The 20,795-nt window shown below is 43.8% G+C and overlaps 1 protein-coding gene across 2 annotated transcripts in view; it reads right to left on the bottom strand.

The window, feature by feature from the left end:
• Nucleotides 1–17,336: 17,336 nt before the first annotated feature.
• Nucleotides 17,337–20,795, bottom strand: part of LOC126336625 (UDP-glucosyltransferase 2-like) — a 153,495-nt gene continuing 150,036 nt past the window's right edge. Inside the window, exon 7 of one of the 2 annotated variants that reach the window (XM_050000513.1) lies at nt 17,337–19,154. In XM_050000513.1, the coding sequence (XP_049856470.1) occupies nt 18,875–19,154 (280 nt within the window). In that variant the 3' untranslated portion in view covers nt 17,337–18,874. The remainder of the gene's footprint in view (nt 19,155–20,795) is intronic. The other variant, XM_050000514.1, reaches the window with a different exon arrangement.

Here is a 20,795-nt window from a genome sequence, read left to right as displayed (position 1 = left end):
CAAGAACACCTCCTCCAGAGGCTTGCACAGCTATTTGACGGACGCTTTGGACAGAGTTGTGAATCTGGGGTTCCTACCTACCTTAATGCTGACGACAAGGTACTGGACTACTGCAGCCTGCTTATTCTGTGAAACACTTGACTCTGTCTAAATCTCGTGGTCGTTGGTTATGGTGCTTGGTCAGCCGGTGTAGAGGCTGTCCGGAAGCAGGAATGATTCCCCCCACCTTGTGGATGTAGCTGTTTCTTTAAGACTCAATAATATTGTTTAGTTTCTTTTTTCACGTATTTCTGACATCTACATGGCTACTTTCGATATCCCACTTAAGTTCCAGGCAGAGCGATCATCGGAGCACCTATGCACTAATTCACCTTATTCCACTCTCGAACAACGCGCGGAAGAAAAGAACACTATATCTTTCCGAGCGAGCTCTGACGTCCCACATTTTATTATGTACAAGTAGATCGTTTCTCACTAAGTCGATCGACATCAACAAAATATTTACGCATTCGGAGGAGAAAGTTGATCAACTAAATTTCGTGAGAATATCCCGCCGCAACGAAAAACGCCTTTGTTTTAATGATTTCCACTCCAAATCCTGTATCATGTCCGTGACACTATGTCCCCTGTTTTTGGATAATGCAGAATGTGCTGTCCTTCTTTTAACTTTCTCAATGCACTCTGTTAATCCTGTCTGGTAAAGATCCTATTCCGCACAGTAGTACTCCAAAGAGGACGGACAAGCGTAGTTAGCAGTCTCTTCAGTTGATCTGTTGCATCTTCTATGTGTTCTGCAAATAAGACGCAATCTTTGGTTCGGCTTCCCACAACATTCTCTATGTGTCCTTTCCAATTTAAGTTGTTCACAATTGTAATTCCTCGGTATTCAGTTGAATTGATTTATAGTGTAACTGAAGTTTAACAGATTCTTTCTAATATATAGGTGACATCGCACTTTTCATTTTTGAAGGTCAGTTTCCAATTTTCCCACCATACAAATTTCTTATCTAAATCATTTTTGAGCTGTAACTTATCTCTGGAGCAGTTAGTGTGTCCTTCCTTTCTTGTACCCGTGCTTTGCCGGTGTGTGATTGGTCGCGTTCACCTATTTAGGCGCGCTCAGTACCACGGCAAAGCTTCTAGAATCTTTGACCCTCCATCGGATTTCCCAGCCTCTAGCGGTGGCTGGGACAGACCTTCCGGAACAGTTTCGATTCCCTTCCCAACTGTCGGCCGAACTCCAAGTCCTTAGGATCACGGGACATGTCAGCAAGGTCTTCAACTCCACCATGTCGACGCCAGCGGTTTTCCTGGACGTGCAGAACAGGTATGATAAGATTTGGCTGGACAATCTTGTGTACAAAATGCTGACATGCTGACACAGACGACCATCCCTGCCATCTATTTGAAGGTCCACATCTACATCTCCATGGATACTCTGCAAATCACATTTAAGTGCCTGGCAGAGGGTTCATCGAACCATCTTCACATTTATTATTCCAATCTCGAATAGCGCGCGGAAAGAATGAACACTTATATCTTATCGTATGAGCTCTGATTTCCCTTATTTTATCGTGGTGATCCTTCCGCCCTTTGTAGGTCGGAGTCAACTAAATATTTTCGCATTCGGAGGAGAAGGTTGGTGATTGGAATTTCGTGAGAAGATTCCGTCGCAACGAAAAACGCCTTTCTTTTAATTATTTCCAGCCCAAATCCTGGATCTTTTCTGTGACACTCTCTCCCATATTTCACCATAGTAAAAAACGTGCTGCCTTTCTTTGAACTTTTTCGATGTACTCCGTCAGTCCTACCCGGTAAGGATCCCACACCGCGCAGCAGTATTCTAAAAGAGGACGGACAAGCGTTATGTAGGCAATCTCCTTAGTAGGTCCGTTACATTTACTAAGTGTCCTGCCAATATAAAGCAGTCTTTGGTTAGCCTTCCCCACAACATTTTCTATGTGTTCTTTCCGATTTAAGTGGTTCGTAATTGTAATACCTAGGTATTTAGTTGAATTTACGACTTTTAGATTAGACTGATTTATCGTGTAACCGAAGTTTAACGAGTTCCTTTTAGCACTCACGTGAATTACCTCACACTTTTCGTTATTTAGGGTCAACTGCCACTTTTCGCACCATTCAGAAATTTTTCTCTAGATCATTTTGCAGTTTGTTTTGATCTTCTGATGACTTTATGTCGATAAACGACAGCGTCATCTGCAAACAACCGAAGACGGCTGCTCAGATTGTCTCCCAAGTCGTTTCTATAGATAAGAAACAGCAAAGGGCCTATAACACTACCTTGAGGAGCGCCTGAAATCACTTCTGTTTAACTTGATGACTTTCCGTCAATTACTACGAACTGTTACCTGTCTGATAGGAAATCACAGATCCAGTCGCATAACTGAGACGATATTCCATAAGCAAGCAATTTTACTACGAGCCGCTTGTGTGGTACAGTGTCAAAAGCCTTCCGGAAATCCATGAATACGAAATCGATCTGATATCCCTTGTCAATAGCACTCAACAATTTGTGTGAATAAAGAGCTAGTTGTGTTTCAAAGGAAGTATGTTTTCTAAACCCATGTAGACTGTGAGTCAATAGACTGTTTTCTTCGAGGTAATTCATAATGTTCTAACACAATATATGTTCTAAAATCTTGCTGCGTATCGACGTTAACGATATTGGCCTGTAATTTAGTGGATTACTCCTACTACCTTTCTTGAATATTGGTGTCACCTGTACAACTTTCCAGTCTTTGGGTACGGATCTTTCGTCGAGCGAACGGTTGTATTTGATTGTTAAGTATGGAGCTAATGCATCAGCATACTCCGAAAGAAACCTATTTGGTATACAGTCTGGACCAGAAGACTTGCTTTTATTAAGTGATTTAAGTTGCTTCACTGCTCCGAGGATATATGCTTCTACGTTACTCATGTTGGCAGCTGTTCTCGATTCGAATTCTGGAATATTTACTTCGTCTTCTGTTATAGGCGTCTCGCATTGAACTCCGTTCCAAGTTTCGAGCTTCTGTAAAGGATCGCCAATCTTGGGGATTTTGCGTCTGTTTAATTTTGGCATGTTTGTTTCGTTGTTTCTGCAACAGTGTTCTAACCCCTATTGTGTACCAAGGAGGATCAGCTCCGTCGTTTGTTAGTTTATTTGGTATAAACTTGTCTATTGATGCCGAAACTGTTTCTTTGAATTTAAGCCACACACAGTCTACATGGGTTTAGAAAACATCCTTCCTGTGAAACACAACCAGCTCTTTATTCACACGAAGTGCTGAGTGCTATTGACAAGAGATATTATTAATTTGTCTCTCAGGACGGCGTCAAATGAATTTTTATCAGATTTTTTGAATAGGTATATTTTTCGCTTATTTTTCGAGGATTTGGAGATTACAATATTCAGTCTCGCTACGACAACCCTGTGTTTACTAATCCCTATATCGGTTTTGATGCTGGTTATTAACTCAGGATTATTTGTTGCTAAGAGGTCAAGTGTGTTTTCACGACCGTCTTATTCTCATATTGTTAAAATTTATGTATTCTTCACATAGAACTTTTCATTATTTAAAATACTTTCAATGCATAAATAACTGATATTATTATTGTGTTACCTATATCCTTATGTTTACTTTTCCGTACTGTCGCTATCTTTATACTTCCTATTTTTTATTTCTCAAAATTCTGCGTTTTTAATCACGAAGACAGCATTCTGGCTCCTCATTTGAATTTTTAAAACATGTAGAAAAAAGTTACATAGGTATCTTAATACTACTCATTCAAACCTTTCAGACCTGAGCACAGCCGGCTAATTTTCTGCTTTAAAATGAGCCTACAAGCTCCTTTGGTATCAGTTTTTATTCATCTCTACATCATACATTCATTTTAGCTCTACGCTAAAAGCGTCCTGGATAAAGCCCGCCATGAGCCATCGTGCTGGCCGTTGAGATTCCCCGTCACGTGACTGGACCCCAAACTGTCCGTACTCATTTTAAAGTACTGCCATCTGTCGGTCAGTGCCGAAACTAGGACGATTCTGCTGCTGTCAAGACGGCTGACTTACACCCATCTTAGATGTAAACACGCCAGATTCTAGACTGCCACTTTTCCGCGATTTTTACTACAGAAACTGCGGTCTCCACATCCGCCTACCAAAGTCTGTCACCTCACAATACACCTCAAGGCTCTGTGTTGTCTTTCATCCTTTTTCACATTTAAGTTAACGATATGCCAGTCCTCCCACTCTGCCACCTGGTGCAATACGCCGATGATGCGACGCTCTATACCACCGGCCACAACACATACCAGCTGACTGCTCGCCTCCAGAGGCTGGTGTACGCAACAGTGATCTTGTGTTGTTCAAATAAGATTGAACTCAATGCCGCCAAAACTACGGCAGTCTACTTCACTAAATGGCGCCCCATCTTCTGCTGCAACATCACTATTGCAGGTGTCCGGGTCCCATGGTCCCCTGATACCAAGTATCTAGGGGTCTGGACGGATAAAAAACTGGTCTTCCATTACCGTGCTGAATACATAACCCAAAAAGGACACAAGCTGATAAAAGTGCACCCAAAGTTCAGCATCAGAGAACTGAAACTCGACACCAAGCTCCAGCTGTACCAGATGATTGTCCTCTCTTTCCTACCTATGACTCCACTGCATGGGCTACGATTAATGCCTCCTGGATGCAGACCCTCCAGCGCCTGCAGAAAAGGTGCTTCATGCCCCTCCCCTCACGAGGATAGTTAGCCTCCAAGAGGAAACGGTCATGGCCACTCTCAAGTCGTCCAAGCGAGAAAAGGGAAGGCGTCACTATGCCAAAATAGAAGTCCTATGTGCCACGGTCTCTGGCCTACAAAACATAGGCATCACAACTCCCCGGCAGTGCCACGGACACCCTGTTCCTCTCACCATCCTTGAGGAATCAGATTCCAACTATGGCTAACGATAGCCTTGCGAAGGCCACTCATAATACGTTAGTGCTGACTTGACCACTCAAAGGATGTCAACCATTGTAAACCACCGATTTTGATACCTCACGTAGTTAATAGTTATCTTACCTATTGTTCTTTTTTTTTATTGTGATTCATTCCTCTGCCCCATATGGGCAGGGGAGAGCTGTCACTGGCACAATCCGCCGCTCTTCAGCTGAGTCAATATAACAGCTAATAGAAAAACAAAATGTTACATATAAAGGCGAAAAAAGTGGGGACATAAAAACAGAGTAAGGGGAGATAATATAGGTAAAAATACACTGACATTGAGACTTTCATGGGGGGACAATTAAAAAAGTCCACATAAAGTTAAAAAAAAACAGTTGGCTACTCGTAGAACACAAAAAGGACACTGAAGTCACACAAACAGCTTAAAAGTTGGCCACAGTATTAAAAACACTCCAGAACAACACACTTTGAACCCACTTGGAGCACACACGATGAAGAATAAAGCTTTCAGGTGGGACCTGCCGATGGAGAGGCCTGAGAGGATGGAAAAGAAGGGGAGATCAAGGTGCAACAGGGGAGGAGGCAGGACAAAAGTGTAGGGGTGTCAGCGTGTGCACCAAGAGGCAGGAGACAGGTGGGGTGGGAGATGAAGAGTGAACACAAGTCAGGGGGGAGTGCAGAGACACTGTAGGGGAGCACAGGAAAGGGAGGGGGCATTGGAGGGGAAAGCCACTCAGGAGAAGGAAGGGGGAGGCAGGAGGAAGGTGGGGTTAGAAGGATAGATGTCAGGGCGAAGCTCATCATCCGGTAGGGTTAGATGCTGGAAGTTGCGTTGGGAAAGTAGACAGAGGATGTGGAGATGTAGAGTGAGTGGGACACAACGGTAAAGGCGCGGAAACGGGCTGGGGGTGAAGAGGGAGGGAGAAACTAGGGGGTGAGGGGGATCGAGGCAGCGGACAATATATATGGTGCAGATGTGTTCAAGGAAAAGGAGAAGGTGGGGGAAGGGGATGAGGCTGTAGAGGATGCGCATGGGGGACAGAAGGCGGATGCGGAATGCGAGGTGGAGAGCATGGCGTGCTACCTCTTGCATGCAATCTGAACTTTCGCCATCACAGGGTGGTATCGAAGTTCAAGTACCACTGCCACACCTTCAATGTGCGCTCCAGTGATGTCTTAGGAATTACGTCATTGGCGAATGGAGCAGTTTTACTATCCACCAAGACAGTCAGACCGTGAGCCAACGGTGAAGCTGTATTTCAACCAGCCAGAAAAAAAAAGATTCAAAGGGCAGTCGAGTAGCAGCGAGACGCAGTGGTATTTACACTGGCTATCGAGAGAGGGCAGTGAGGTTGCCAGTCGTCATCGTTGCAGTACTGGACGTTCAGTGGTCTGTGGTGAGCTGTATGAGTCCAGAGTTTATTTTGGCCGATTACGGAAGCAACTCTCGTGAGTGGACGGCGAGGCGTGAGGCTTCACGCTAATAGCGGATTGGGGCCTTGCTGCGTCTGGAGGACGGTGTAACCATGCAGAGGCTGATTACAACCGCCTGCCGCTGCCACCTTCAGCTATGTTAATTGTGGTGGACACGTTGTTTTCTCGCCCAGGATCGTACAAGAACGATTAACTGGTGGGTAGCGTTTTATGATTTTCACATTGACCTACGGTATCTCAAATGTGCTGTCGCTTTTTGTGTATGGGACTTCCTCGCCCTGTAAGTGCCGTTACAAGTACTACCTACAACTATTGCGTAATGTAGGTACTGGGTCTAACTTTCGAAAGCTGTGCACATTGTTCATACTGTATTGATGTTGAGTCCGGGAAATCCTGATGGAATAATACCTCTTTATTTAAAGACCAATGCCTGGAAAGTTCTATAAGCGCGACTGTGGTAAAGTCTGTTATGTTGTTTGAAATACGTTGTATTGAATAACAGCGTGTTTAGTCTTAAGTATGAATCAGTCACATTACTGGTAACGGTTGCTCCTGTAGTACTAGATTCTGCATTAGTTACCTCTACTCTACTGTGTGCGCAAGCAACTCAAATTATGCAATGCCGTTTTAGTTCTTATTTTAAATTGTCGATTTCATCTTAATCGTATAATTAGCTGTGCTTTTATTGCTCTGACAACTGCTAGAGTATTTCAATAAGCCTCCTCCTCAACTCATTTGACGGCAAAAGTTGCAATGAAATTCTCCTATGTTGTTTAAAGTATCGCAATTTGCTTTAAGAACTTCGTGCTGTTTGCGAGGCTGTACGTCAATATCTAAGATTTTGCATGCAAAATATAGGTTGGCTTCACAGATGGCGAAAAATGGACCATCTCTAATACACACGTCAAAAAGGTTTTGCCTCATCTCGGTTCCGAGGGTTCCGGAACCTGTACAGAAAATTGGAATAGAGATCAACATAAACATCATTTCCGCCCATTTTATTGCTCATGAGAACCACGTATTGCCTTTTCCACCATACAGTGAGAGCAGAGGTGGTGGTCCAGACTGCCGTACACATTGGTACCTCTAATACCCATCAGCACGTCCTCTTGCATTGTATACCTGTATTCGTCATGGCATACTATCCACAAGTTCATCAAGGAACCGTTGGTCCAGATTGCCCACTCCTGAACGGCGATTCGGCGTAGATATCTCAGAGTAGTTAGTGGGTAACGTCGTCCATAAACAGTCCTTTTCCAACTATCCCACGCATGTTCGATAGGTTTAATGTCTGGAGACCATCCGCCACTCTAGTCGAGCGATGTCGTTATCCTGAAGGAAGTCATTCAGAAGACGTGCAAGATGGGGGCGCGAATTCTCGTCAATGAAGACGAATGCCTCGCCAATATGCTGCCGATATGGTTGCACTATCGGTCGGAGGATGGCATTCACATATCATAGAGCCGTTACGGCGCCTTCCATGACCACCAGCGACGTACGTCGGCCCATATAATGCCACCCCAAAACACTAGCAAACCTCCACCTTGCTTCAGTCGCTGGACACTGTGTCTAAGGCGTTCAGCCTGACAGGGTTGCCTCTAAACACGTCTCCGACGATTGTCTGGTTGAAGGCATATGCGACACTCATCAGTGAAGATAACGTGATGCCAATCCTGAGCGCTCAATTCGGCATGTTGTTGGACCCATCTGTATCGTGCTGCATATCGTCGTGGTTGCATAGATGGAACTCGCCATGGACGTCTGGAGTGAAGTTGCGCTTCATGCAGCCTATTGAACACAATTTGAGTCGTAAAACGACGTCCTGTGGCTTCACGAAAATGATTATTCAACATTATGGCGTTGCAGTCTGGGTTCCTCCGTAGGTAGCGGCCACCCACTGCAGCAGTAGCCCTTGGGCGGCCTGAGCGAGGCATGCCATCGACAGTTCCTTTCTCTCTGGATCTCCTCCTTGTCCGAACATCGCTTTGGTTCACTCCGAGACGCCTGGACACTTCCCTTGTTGAGAGCCCTTCTGGCGCAAAGTAACAACGCAGATATTGACCGTCTAGGCATGGTGGAACTACAGACAACACGAGACGTGTACCTCCTTCTGGGTGGAATGACTGGAACTGATCGGCTGTCAGACCCCCTTCGTCTAATAGGCGCTGCTCATGCATGGTTGTTTACATCTTTGGGCGAGTTTAGTGACATCTCTGAACATTCAAATAGAGTGTCTCTGTGATACAATACAATACCCCAGTCAACATCTATTTTCAGGAGTTCTGGGAACCGGAGTGAAGGAAAACTTTTTCTTCATGTTTGTAGTTAAACTGGGAATTATTTAACCTGAAGAAAACACGTAACTTTGTCTTCGTTTAATAAATGAGGATCGATAAGTGTCGTAAAAAATATTGTTATGAAACTTTTTCTTAGGGGTAGGACATGTTTAAACTTGGCCATTATGCAACTGTTGGAGTTAAATGCCTTCTTCATTTTCTTCCAATAGTAAGTACAACAATAATTCGCGATCACTAATTTGAAAAATGTGCGTGTATTTCCACGCAATGTTCACGACTGAGACGCAGGCTACAGTTCCTGTCAGTGGAGAGCTCGGGTAGCACGCGCGGCGCCTGTAGGCACAAGTAAAACTTCTATGTTTTCAATACTGTATTGAAATAAGGTTTTCGTTCCATTTCGATATACACTCCTGGAAATTGAAATAAGAACACCGTGAATTCATTGTCCCAGGAAGGGGAAACTTTATTGACACATTCCTTCGGTCAGATACATCACATGATCACACTGACAGAACCACAGGCACATAGACACAGGCAACAGAGCATGCACAATGTCGGCACTAGTACAGTGTATATCCACCTTTCGCAGCAATGCAGGCTGCTATTCTCCCATGGAGACGATCGTAGAGATGCTGGATGTAGTCCTGTGGAACGGCTTGCCATGCCATTTCCACCTGGCGCCTCAGTTGGACCAGCGTTCGTGCTGGACGTGCAGACCGCGTGAGACGACGCTTCATCCAGTCCCAAACATGCTCAACGGGGGACAGATCCGGAGATCTTGCTGGCCAGGGTAGTTGACTTACACCTTCTAGAGTACGTTGGGTGGCACGGGATACATGCGGACGTGCATTGTCTTGTTGGAACAGCAAGTTCCCTTGCCGGTCTAGGAATGGTAGAACGATGGGTTCGATGCCGGTTTGGATGTACCGTGCACTATTCAGTGTCCCCTCGACGATCACCAGAGGTGTACGGCCAGTGTAGGAGATCGCTCCCCTCACCATGATGCCAGGTGTTGGCCCTGTGTGCCTCGGTCGTATGCAGTCCTGATTGTGGCGCTCATCTGCACGGCGCCAAACACGCATACGACCATCATTGGCACCAAGGCAGAAGCGACTCTCATCGCTGAAGACGACACGTCTCCATTCGTCCCTCCATTCACGCCTGTCGCGACACCACTGGAGGTGGGCTGTACGATGTTGGGGCGTGAGCGGAAGACGGCCTAACGGTGTGCGGGACCGTAGCCCAGCTTCATGGAAACGGTTGCGAATGGTCCTCGCCGATACCCCAACAGTGTCCCTAATTTGCTGGGAAGTGGCGGTGCGGTCCCCTACGGCACTGCGTAGGATCCTACGGTCTTGGCGTGCATCCGTGCGTTGCTGCGGTCCGGTCCCAGGTCGACGGGCACGTGCACCTTCCGCCGACCACTGGCGTCAACATCGATGTACTGTGGAGACCTCACGCCCCACGTGTTGAGCAATTCAGCGGTACGTCCACCCGGCCTCCCGCATGCCCACTATACGCCCTCGCTCAAAGTCCGTCAACTGCACATACGGTTCACGTCCACGCTGTCGCGGCATGCTACCAGTGTTAAAGACTGCGATGCAGCTCCGTATGCCACGGCAAACTGGCTGACACTGACGGCGGCGGTGCACAAATGCTGCGCAGCTAGCGCCATTCGACGGCCAACACCGCGGTTCCTGGTGTGTCCGCTGTGCCATGCGTGTGATCATTACTTGTACAGCCCTCTCGCAGTGTCCGGAGCAAGTATGGCGCGTCTGACACACCGGTGTCAATGTGTTCTTTTTTCCATTTCCAGGAATGTATGAGCTACATTTCGTTCGCAGCAACATATCACCTAAAACGAACGAAACGTAAAGTAGTCAGCGACAGCGTTTTTCGCTGCAAACCCTTCAAAATTTATGCTACATAGTACTTAGGAAATGGGTGTCACAGTAACTATGACCAACATCGCCAAAATAGGCACTTCGGCACCAAACTATAATGTAAGACAGTAAGGTATTGGCAGTGACTTCCTTCAATAAAAGAAGGAATTTTCAAAAGGTGCAACTTGTGACAAAGCTTAGTTGTAAAATATAGCTTTCTTCTTCTTTTAAGATACAAGAAGGTTTAAGGAAAGACTTTACAGATATTCTACTTGTTCAATGCAAATACTTTGACAAAATCATTTGACAGAGAACTAACAAGCCTGGCGGTTCCGGGAGGGTTTGAAATCTTTTGAATAATTTAAAACATCAAAAACAAGCTTCACTTCTGAAGTAGGAAAACAATTCTTATAGATAGAATGCAAGCATCAATTACAGGACAGCTCAACCTGTCAACTGCTTTCTTCAGAATCGAATGAGAAGTATTTTTAGCGAAGTAAACACACAAAACCGATATAAGCGGTTTTTAATTGTTTCACATCTACATCATACTCCGCAAGCCATCTAATGTTGTGTGGCGGAGGGTACTTTCGGTACCACTGTCTGATCCCTCCGACCCTGTTCCACTCGCGAATAGTGCGTGGGAGGAATGATTGTCGGTAAGCCTCTGTAATGGCTCTAATTTCTCGAATTTTCTCCTCGTGGTCAATACCTGAGATGTATGTGGGAGGAAGTAATATGTTGTCTGACTCCTCCTGAAAAATGCTGTCCCGAAATGTCGGTAGTAAATCTCTCCGTGATGCACAACGTCTCTGTTGTAACGTCTCCCAGTGGAGTTTGGTTAGCATCTCCGTAGCGCTCTCTCGCCAGCTACAGGATCCGTGACGAAACGCGTCGCTCTTCGTTGGATCTGTATCAGGGATCCCACATAGGTGAACAATATTCAAGAACCGGGCGAAAAAGCGTCGTATAAGCCACTTCCTTCGTGGGTGAGTTACATTTCCTTAAGATTCTCCGATGAATCTCGGTCTTGTGTCTGCTTTTCCCACTAACTTTTTTATATGGTCATTCCACTTAAAGTCGCTCTGAATAGTTACACCTAGATATTTTAAAGGCAGGCGCTGTCTCCATCTGTTTGTCATCAATAGTGTAGCTATGCAGTAGTGGAATTCTTTTCCTATGTATGCGCAATATGTTACATTTATTTACGTTCAGGGTCAACTGCTAGAGTCCGCACCAATTATCAATTGTCTGTAGGTCTTTCTGCAATTTCTTACTATCTTCTGGCATTGCTACTTTGGTCTAGACAACTGCATCATCTGCGAATAGCCTTAAAGAGCATCCGATGCTTTCTACTATATCATTTATATATTTTGTAAACAGCAACGGTCCTATCACACTCCCCTGTGGTACTCCGGATGTTACCTTTACATCTGTAGATTTAGTTCAGTTAAGAGCGATGTCCTGAGTTCTATCTGCAAGAAAGCCTTCAAATCAATCACAGGTCTGCTCTGATACTCCGTAAGCTCGTGGTTTTTTTTTCGTTAAACGGCAATGCGGGACGGTATCAAATGCCTTACTGAAATCAAGGAACAAGGCATCTACCTAAGCGCCGTTGTCCACTGCGCTGTGGACCTCGTAGAGGAACAGAGCTAGCTGAGTTTCGCAGTTTGATTTTTACAGGGGAGCTGTTCTTTTTCCAAGAACGTCATAATTCTTGAGCATAAAACATGTTCCATAATTCTTCAACAGATTGACGTCAACGATTTAGGTCTACAATTGTGTGGATCTGTCTTACGGCCTTTCTTAAAAACGGGAGTGGCCTGCGCGTTTTACCTGTCGTTAGGTACCTTTCGTTAGCTCAAGCGATCTTCAATAAATTACTGCTAGATGGGGAGCAAGTTCTTTCGTATAATCTTCATAGAATCTCATCTGATCTTGAAGCCTTTCCACTACTAAGCGATTATAGCTGCTTTTCAATTCTGCCATTGGTTATCCCAATATCTGCCATTTCGACGTTCCCACGACGACTGGGGAAGAAAATCTCTAGCGAAAAAAAATAACAGTTGATTTAGTTTTGCTTCGTTTAGACACAGTATTTTTACAGAAAGAATTTCTGAAAATTCATTTGTCTCGTGAACCTCTGTCAGCCGCTCTATGGGAACAGCTTCTTGTGTGGCGTAACTCGCCGCTGAAAGTCGCTGCCGACCGCCGCGACGTGAATTGCGCCGCCAGACATCATTCTGTATTGTCAGGCCTTAAGTGGGTCTACGACCGCCGAAGGCTGCTAAGGTTGAGCCGTACTGTACATCTACATCTACATCTACATGACTACTCCGCAATTCACATTTAAGTGCTTGGCAGAGGGTTCATCGAACCACAATCTCTACCATTCCACTCCCCAACAGTGCGCCGGAAAAACGAACACCTAAACATTTCTGTTCGAGCTCTGATTTCCCGTATTTTATTTTGATGACCATTCCTACCTATGTAGGTTGGGCTCAACAAAATATTTTCGCATTCGGAAGAGAAAGTTGGTGACTGAAATTTCGTAAAAAGATCTCGCCGCGACGAAAAACGTCTTTGCTGTAATGACTTCCATCCCAATTCGCGTATCAAATCTGCCACACTCTCTCCCCTATTACGCGATAATACAATAAGAGCTGCCATTTTTTGCACCCCGTAATTAGTGCTTGCTTTCTACTTTTAAGAATTTTTTTTCCTGTTTTAAAACTGTATCTTGTTTTTGGTGGTTTAAATTATTCAAAAGATTTCAAACCCTTCCGGAACCGCCAGGCTTGTTAGTCCTCTGTCAAATAGTTTTGTCTAAAGTATTTGCATTGGAAAAGTAGAATATCTGTAAAGTCTTTCCTCAAACCTTCTTGTTTCTTAAAAGAAGAAGAAGAAAGCTTTGTCACAAGTTCCTTCTTTTATTAAAGGAAGAATATATGCACAGAGGCAAAGACAAGCCACTACAATGCAACATTGAGGAATGCAGAGAGATGGAGAGAGATGGATGCGAAGACCTAGGGAAGAACTGTACTGGGACATGAGAACAATATCCGGGAAAATCAGATCAAAAGGGCAGGGTTTGCTGGGTATGTAATTAGGATAAGTATGTATATAATGACGAACAGAGTGTGGGAAACGACAGGGAGGACAAGTGGGTTGTTGAACTTCGGAATGAATGGTTGGAATTGGGGATCCAGGTCGAAGGAAAGTAAAATTGGAGGAACAAATATTCACCTACGAATATGCTGGAGATCAACGACAGAGAAGAATACAGGAATAGAATAGAATGTCAACAGTGGAGGCGACAGGAGAAAATGACACTGAAGATCTCGGAAGAAGAGCGGGAGAGAAGAAGAGAAAGAACGAAGAGGTTCTGGAAGAAGAAGAGGAAAATGCAATCCATGAAGGTGCTACCCGTGGTCCTACAGAGGCCGTAACGCAAAATGAAGACTGTTTTCTACTATTGTCATTATTGCTTGTTTCGATGGCTGGTAAATAAAGTTTGTGTATGGGATCCTCTGTGAGCTTGGTCCTTTCACTCTCCCACAGCCCTGAGACCTGCTAGCAAAATAACAATTTTACAACTGGTTTTCGTCTGCTGATGACTTTACTAGACTATGAACGACAACAATCTAAGACGTGACAGCTGCTCAGATTGTCTCCTAAATCGTTTATATAGATAAGGAACAGCATAGGGCCTATAACACTATCTTTCGGAACGCCAGGAATCACTTCCGTTTTACTCGATGACATTCCGTTAGATACTGCGAACTGTGACGTCTCTTATAGGAAATCACGAATCCAGTTTCAGAAAGTACGCAATCTGATTAGAAACAGCTCATGTGGTACAGTGTCAAAAGTCTTCTGAAAATCTAGAAATCTATAATACGGAATCGGTTTGAAATCCTTGTCGATAGCACTCCACACTTTGTGTGAGTAAAGAGAGAGTTCTGTTTAATAAGAACGATGTTTTCTAAATCCGTGTTGACTATGTGTCAATAAACCGTTCTCTTCTAGGTAGCTCATAAAGTTCGAAATCAATTTAATTTTTTGTGTAAATTTTAGTGCATTCTTTGTGTGGGCGACTTTCTGATGCAATATAAGCTGGATATTGTGTGGCAGCAGAACGTAGATTGCAACCAGCGATGTCTTGGGTTAGCGTTACTTTATTTGTGATACAATTATAAACTGATTAAAGATGGATAGGTACTGAAAGTGTTGTGTATAGATGCAGGAGGAATTGGCCATTGTCTGTAAACAGGTTGAGCTGCGTTGACCACGGTTGACAGACTCCAGGCTGCCGCTCTGGGCTGCCGCTCTGGACCTGACACGAATGCTTTGGCACCTCTGCAGCTTACAGCGCCATCTGGGATCCCTGATGCTGCTGCTCCTCCCGCATCGCAAGTGCCGGTGAATGGCGAACGGTGGCGGGGTATAAAATCTCTGGGCAGAAGGTGAAAATGGGTACCAGCCGTATGGCTGTCACTTTATGCCTCAAAACAAAGTATGAGCTATATATGAATTTGCAACATGCTGCAGGCGAAAAATAGGTCAGAAACTTGTTTTATAATTGAAATAAATGGTTCAGCTCCATTACAATTGGAATTGAGAAGTAACTTTCGTTATTTCTTGATGATACTAGTTGTGGACACCTATGTCCATTTTCAGACCATCTGTATCATGAGTGTGACAATACAGGCGATAGCCTACGACCAGAAACTGCAGTGCCGTTTTGATCATCACTGCAAGGCCTGATTTTATACATAGGCTATTGCCTGTATTGTCACATTCATGATACGGATCGTTTGCAAATGGACACAGGTGTCCTAAACTGGTCACCTGCAAGAAATCAAAAAAGGAACAAGATGATCGAAAATTCATACAATAAGACCAAAAGATCTTCCAGCAAAATTTACTGAAATGAGCAATAAACACTCAGCCGTGCTGCGGCTCGCGTTGGTGCTTTGTAGGTTTCCACCCTCGGTTGGAGGACGGACAGTATCGTTCAGCTGGCACGGTTGCACTTGTTTCTATTCTTCTCGTGTTGACTGGGGCCACTCCATTTCGCAAGCGTTGTCTATCTGCTAATGGCAGAAGCGATATGTAGTAACTGTTGCCCTGCTTGGGGCGATATCGTTACTTTTATGGGTCATGTAAGTGTGGGGTCGGTTGGGGACTGAGGAGGAACCAGGTCCGCCCAGTGCGAGAACATGCTGGGGCCGATGGTAGCGCGCATAGACTGCTGGATCGAAGGGCTGTGGACAAAAGGGTGCACGACCTCGTCGTAACCCGAATTCTGAAACCTTTAAGATGAGTGCACTTGAATTCAAGTAGACAGGCCTCCACCAGTGTGATATCTCGCGATTTTCCAGTGACTTGGGTTGTGCTGTTGCTCGTAGTGTAGCTGAGGCAAAGAGCAGCGAGTGGACTGTTTGGGGAAGGCAGATCTGATTAGCTTTCCTCGACTTCGTGTTACTATTCACTGTGTTCAGCTTGCTACAATTTCTTAAGTTCAACCAGCGGTATTTTTCCTGCCTCGCAGCCGCTAACGCTTCAGTTACCTGCCTTGTGAGTTGGTGTATGTAACGGCAGTGTGCGTTTCCGCACCTTGGTGATGTCCGGTAAGGCGTTTAGTTTTGACAGCTTTCTTGAGTGTACGCCGGTTGGTGATTTTTCTACTTTGGTGGTAATGATTCCTTCCACGTTTCGCTCGCTCTAAACACTGTATTTTGGGGACGTAGTGGAGACCACCGGTTCCGGCTTTGGCGTATTGTTCCATCGTAGTATTTGATTTATCGGACGTCAGGTATCTACAACAAGTTATCATTAGTCATTCGATGGACTGACACTAGTCTGAATTATCATCTTGTGAAGTGAGTACAACTCTTGGCTGCCTATCTCATCGCTTGCGAAAGTGTTTGTTCCCAGAGGTCGATTCCTGGAGCACCATATGTGCCTGGTCCTTGTGTTTTATTATTGTATTGTTTATTATAACACCTTGTAATGCCTACATTCAAGGTTATGTATGCCTAGCTAATAGTTCTGGTCGCCTTCTAGAATAAATCTAGCCGTGTAAGAGTTGTCTTAACATGTTTACCATCATTTATTTCACCTGTTTGGTGATTAGTTGCTTGTTTGCTTGTTTTTTTTAATTAACCTTTGCTATTGTATTTGCTGTTTTACAGCAGGTTTCTGAATTTTTTTAATATAAATGCCGTTCCTGTCGTGTAAGGCCTTCATCCATAATTGTGGTTACTTGCCTTAAAATTCTAGTTTGGTATTGGTATTTTTACCAGTAAGCCTTAAAATCTTATTTACTGCCATGTCTGGCGTTTGATGCCTTCTGCTGTGTTTGTGGCTACTTACCTGCAATATTTTAATATTTGTAAATTGTAAATTGCAGCGAGTTCTTAAACATTCTTAATTTATTGCCATTCTTGGCATATAAGGCCTTCAGCCGTGATAACAGTGGCTTGTTTTTAAAACATTATCTGTTGTATCTGTATTTTATGGTGATTTGCTAAACTGTTATGCACTGAAAACACTATTATGTTACACAGTTGTTCATTCCTTCATTAATAACGAGTGGTTTTTTATTTATTGTTGAGTCTGGAATTACTGGTTTAAAATAAATGTGTATAACTATAAAAGGCAACCAATAGTAACTGACTACGGCCCTGCCCACAATTGTAACCAAATTCTGCCCTCCCCTGACTACCAGGCCTCAAACACATCACCCCAAACAAAACTCATGCTTAACAAAAAAAAAATTATATGAGCAAGATGATCATACAGAACACAGGAACAAAACAACACTTTGTGAGAAATATAGCATTTATGCCCAAATAATAAATACAGATATATTTAATCCTCATTGTCATATACAAAACTGTCATATTGATGTAATATCTGTTAATGTTACATCCATAAATTATTTTTGCCACAAATTCACTGCCCTAATTGTTTCACACCAAAAACCACTTAATAAAAAATCACATAAAAATCTGTTTGTAAGAGATATCAGTCAGATTTTGATACAGAACTTATGGTCTACAGTAATAAAGGGTATCTTCTGTCAAACATAACGAAGAATATTTGCACATTAACATATGAAACACTGGCAAATTTCCAATAACTAAAAACAGTGGGCACCAGGAAGGTGGAATCAAGAGATTAATAAGGCACTGAAGGGAAGCAGACGTTTACAACAATCTTCAACCAGAGAACGTTTTAAAATGAAATAAATTACAAACAGAAAAGAAACGAGGCGAAAATTATTCAGTCATACTCATCGGTAAAACTTAGTTCATTTGTAAGTAACATATAACATAGTCTACATGGTAGACAGGAATACGCATACGACAGATTGGAACACTGAAGTAAAGAGGACAAAGATACAGCTGATTTATATGAAGAAGTATGAGACACTCTCAAAAAATTGAAAAATTGGACCGAACAACATGCTAAACTGTATATTGCTACAACAGTGACTGTTACATCTTTTGAATGTTCTGGAATAAAAAATCCTAAAAAAATTGATTTCAGTCAAATTCGTGCCATTTTTTAAGAAGAGGAGTAAACTGATTGTAAGAGTTGTACAAAAATACAGAAATCATAAAAAGTGCAGATGTCACTTTGGACGAAGGCTTAATCGGATTCTACGAAGGTTGCTCATAATTTTATTAAGTATTTAGTAAGCAACAGATAATCGAGAAGTGATTTCAAAATGCACATGGCTTTTTTCGATTACACAAAAGCGATCAGTAGTGTTTTAAAATAGAAATAGAGTGAAACACTTTCTGACTAAAGTTTTTCGTGCTGTATCACACAAGATACAAAACATGTAGAATTAGATCTCATTTCAGTAGACAATAATACTGATGAATATCAGAATAAATAGTTCAAACATGTGACGAGAAAGGAACGAAGGAAGGAAGACAGGTTAGGGTTTAATGTCTCGTCGATATCGAGGTCATTAGAGATCAATGAGAATCAATCAAGAATATGTACCAAAATTCCAGAACAAACTTTGACGCTACAGTGGAATATGTTTATCAAAATAAGCTATACACTAAACTCCTTCAGACATATGCAGTGTGTGACGTTCCAGAAAGAGGTGTGATTTTAAAATAAAGCCTACCAGGTGCCCCAACGCGTGAACATAATTGTGATGACGACAATTTCTCGTTATTCTTTGTAGAAAACGTCTCTGAAGGTTTGACGTGTAAAAAAGTCTTATCGAGCTTGGATGTATATCACAGATACGCTTTTCAGTAGCTGTGCATCAGCAGATCTACTCGGTTTTGAATTTCACTCTAAATTGTGAGAGGAACTGAACAAGTCGCCGAGTAGACAGGTACAGCAGATAGGCTCCAACGGCGGTCACCAGAAGGACGAAAGCGATGACGTCGAGCAGCAGCCGCTGCCACCAGTGCAGGTCGAGGGCGGCACTGCGCATGTGCGGGGCCCCCTTGTGACGTATCACGTACTCCAGCCACCACACGGCGCGCTCCACAGAGTCCGCCTTGTGCTCGCGGAATATTGATGACAAAGTCCTCATGTTTTCCTTGTACCTAGAGAAACAAAAGCACAAAATCATACATTATAGCGTACTGTTACTTGAGAGAAGGTAGAGAATGAGCAACACAAAAGTCCCGCTACTCACACAAAATTTTAATATCAAATATTCTATCATATTGCATTACGTTAATGCTATAGGTGTGATACAAATTACACAACTGCCCATTAAAATTGCTACACCAAGAAGAAATGCAGATCATAAATGGGTATTCATTGGACACATATATTATACTATATATATATATATATGTATACACTATATATACGCAATTTGGGTGCATAGATCCTAAGAAATCAGTACCCAGAACAACCACCTTTGGCCGTATTAAGGGCCTTGATATGCCTGGGCATGCAGTCAAACAGAGCTTGGATGGCGTGTACAGATACAGCTGCCCAGGCAGCTGCAACACGATACCACAGTCCATCAAGAGTAGGGAATGGCGTATTGTGACGATCCACTTGCTCGGTCACCATTGACCAGACGTTTTCAATTGGTGAGATATCTGGAGAATGTGCTGGTCATGGCAGCAGTCGCACATTTTCTGTATCCAGAAATGCCCATACAGGAATTGCAACATGCGGTCGTGCATTATCCTGCTGCAATGTAGGATTTCGCAGGGATCGCATTGAGGGGAGAGCCACGGGCCGTAACACATCTGAAATGTAACGTCCACTGTTCAAAGTGCCGTCATTGCGAACAAGAGGTGACCGAGACGTGTAACGAATGGCACCCCATATCATCACGCCAGGTAATACGCCAGTATGGCGATTACGAATACACGCTTCCAATGTGCGTTCACCGCGATGTCTCCAAACACGGATGCGACCATCATGATACTGTACACAGAACTTGGATTCATCCGAAAAATGACGTTTTGCCATTCCTGCACCCAGGTTCGTCGTTGAGTACACCAACGCAGGCGCTCCTGTCTGTGATGCAGCGTCAAGGGTAACCGCAGCAATGGTCTCCGAGCTGATAGTCCATGCTGCTGCAAACGTCGTCGAACTGTTCGTGCAGATGGTTGTTGTCTTGCAAACGTCCCCATCTGTTGACTCAGGGATCTTGACGTGGCTGCAAGATCCGTTACAGCGGTGCGGATAAGATGCCTGTCATCTCGACTGCTAGTGATACGAAGCTGTTGGGATGCAGCACGGCGATTCCATATTCTGTTCACAGTCAATGCATCTCGACTAACGCGAGCAGGAATAGGCTACAATGCGACCTTTATCAAAGTCGGAAAGGTGATGGTACGCATTTCACCTTCTTACACGAGGCACGACAACAAAGTTTGACCAGGCAACGCCGGTCAACTGCTGTTTGGAAACTTTCTTCATGTCAGCATGTTGTAGGTGTCGCCACCGGCGCCAACCTTGTGTGAATGCTCTAAAAAGCTAATCATTTGCGTATCACAGCATCTTCTTCTTGATGGTTAAATTTTGCGTCTGTAGCACGTCATCTTCGTTGTGTAGCAATTTTAATGGCCAGTGGTGTATGTAAATGAAGGTCGAAAGGGGAGGATAGAAAGGATACAGAAGGAACTAATGACATCAGCTGCATCAGAACTTCATGCAGAATCAGCACGATGAGTGAAACTGTGTTCCGATTGGAAATCGAACCTGGGATTGCCTGCTTA

Source organism: Schistocerca gregaria, chromosome 2 (genome assembly GCF_023897955.1).
Source record: "Schistocerca gregaria isolate iqSchGreg1 chromosome 2, iqSchGreg1.2, whole genome shotgun sequence".
Taxonomy (NCBI): domain Eukaryota; kingdom Metazoa; phylum Arthropoda; class Insecta; order Orthoptera; family Acrididae; genus Schistocerca; species Schistocerca gregaria.
This window is presented reverse-complemented; position numbering and strand designations above follow the sequence as displayed.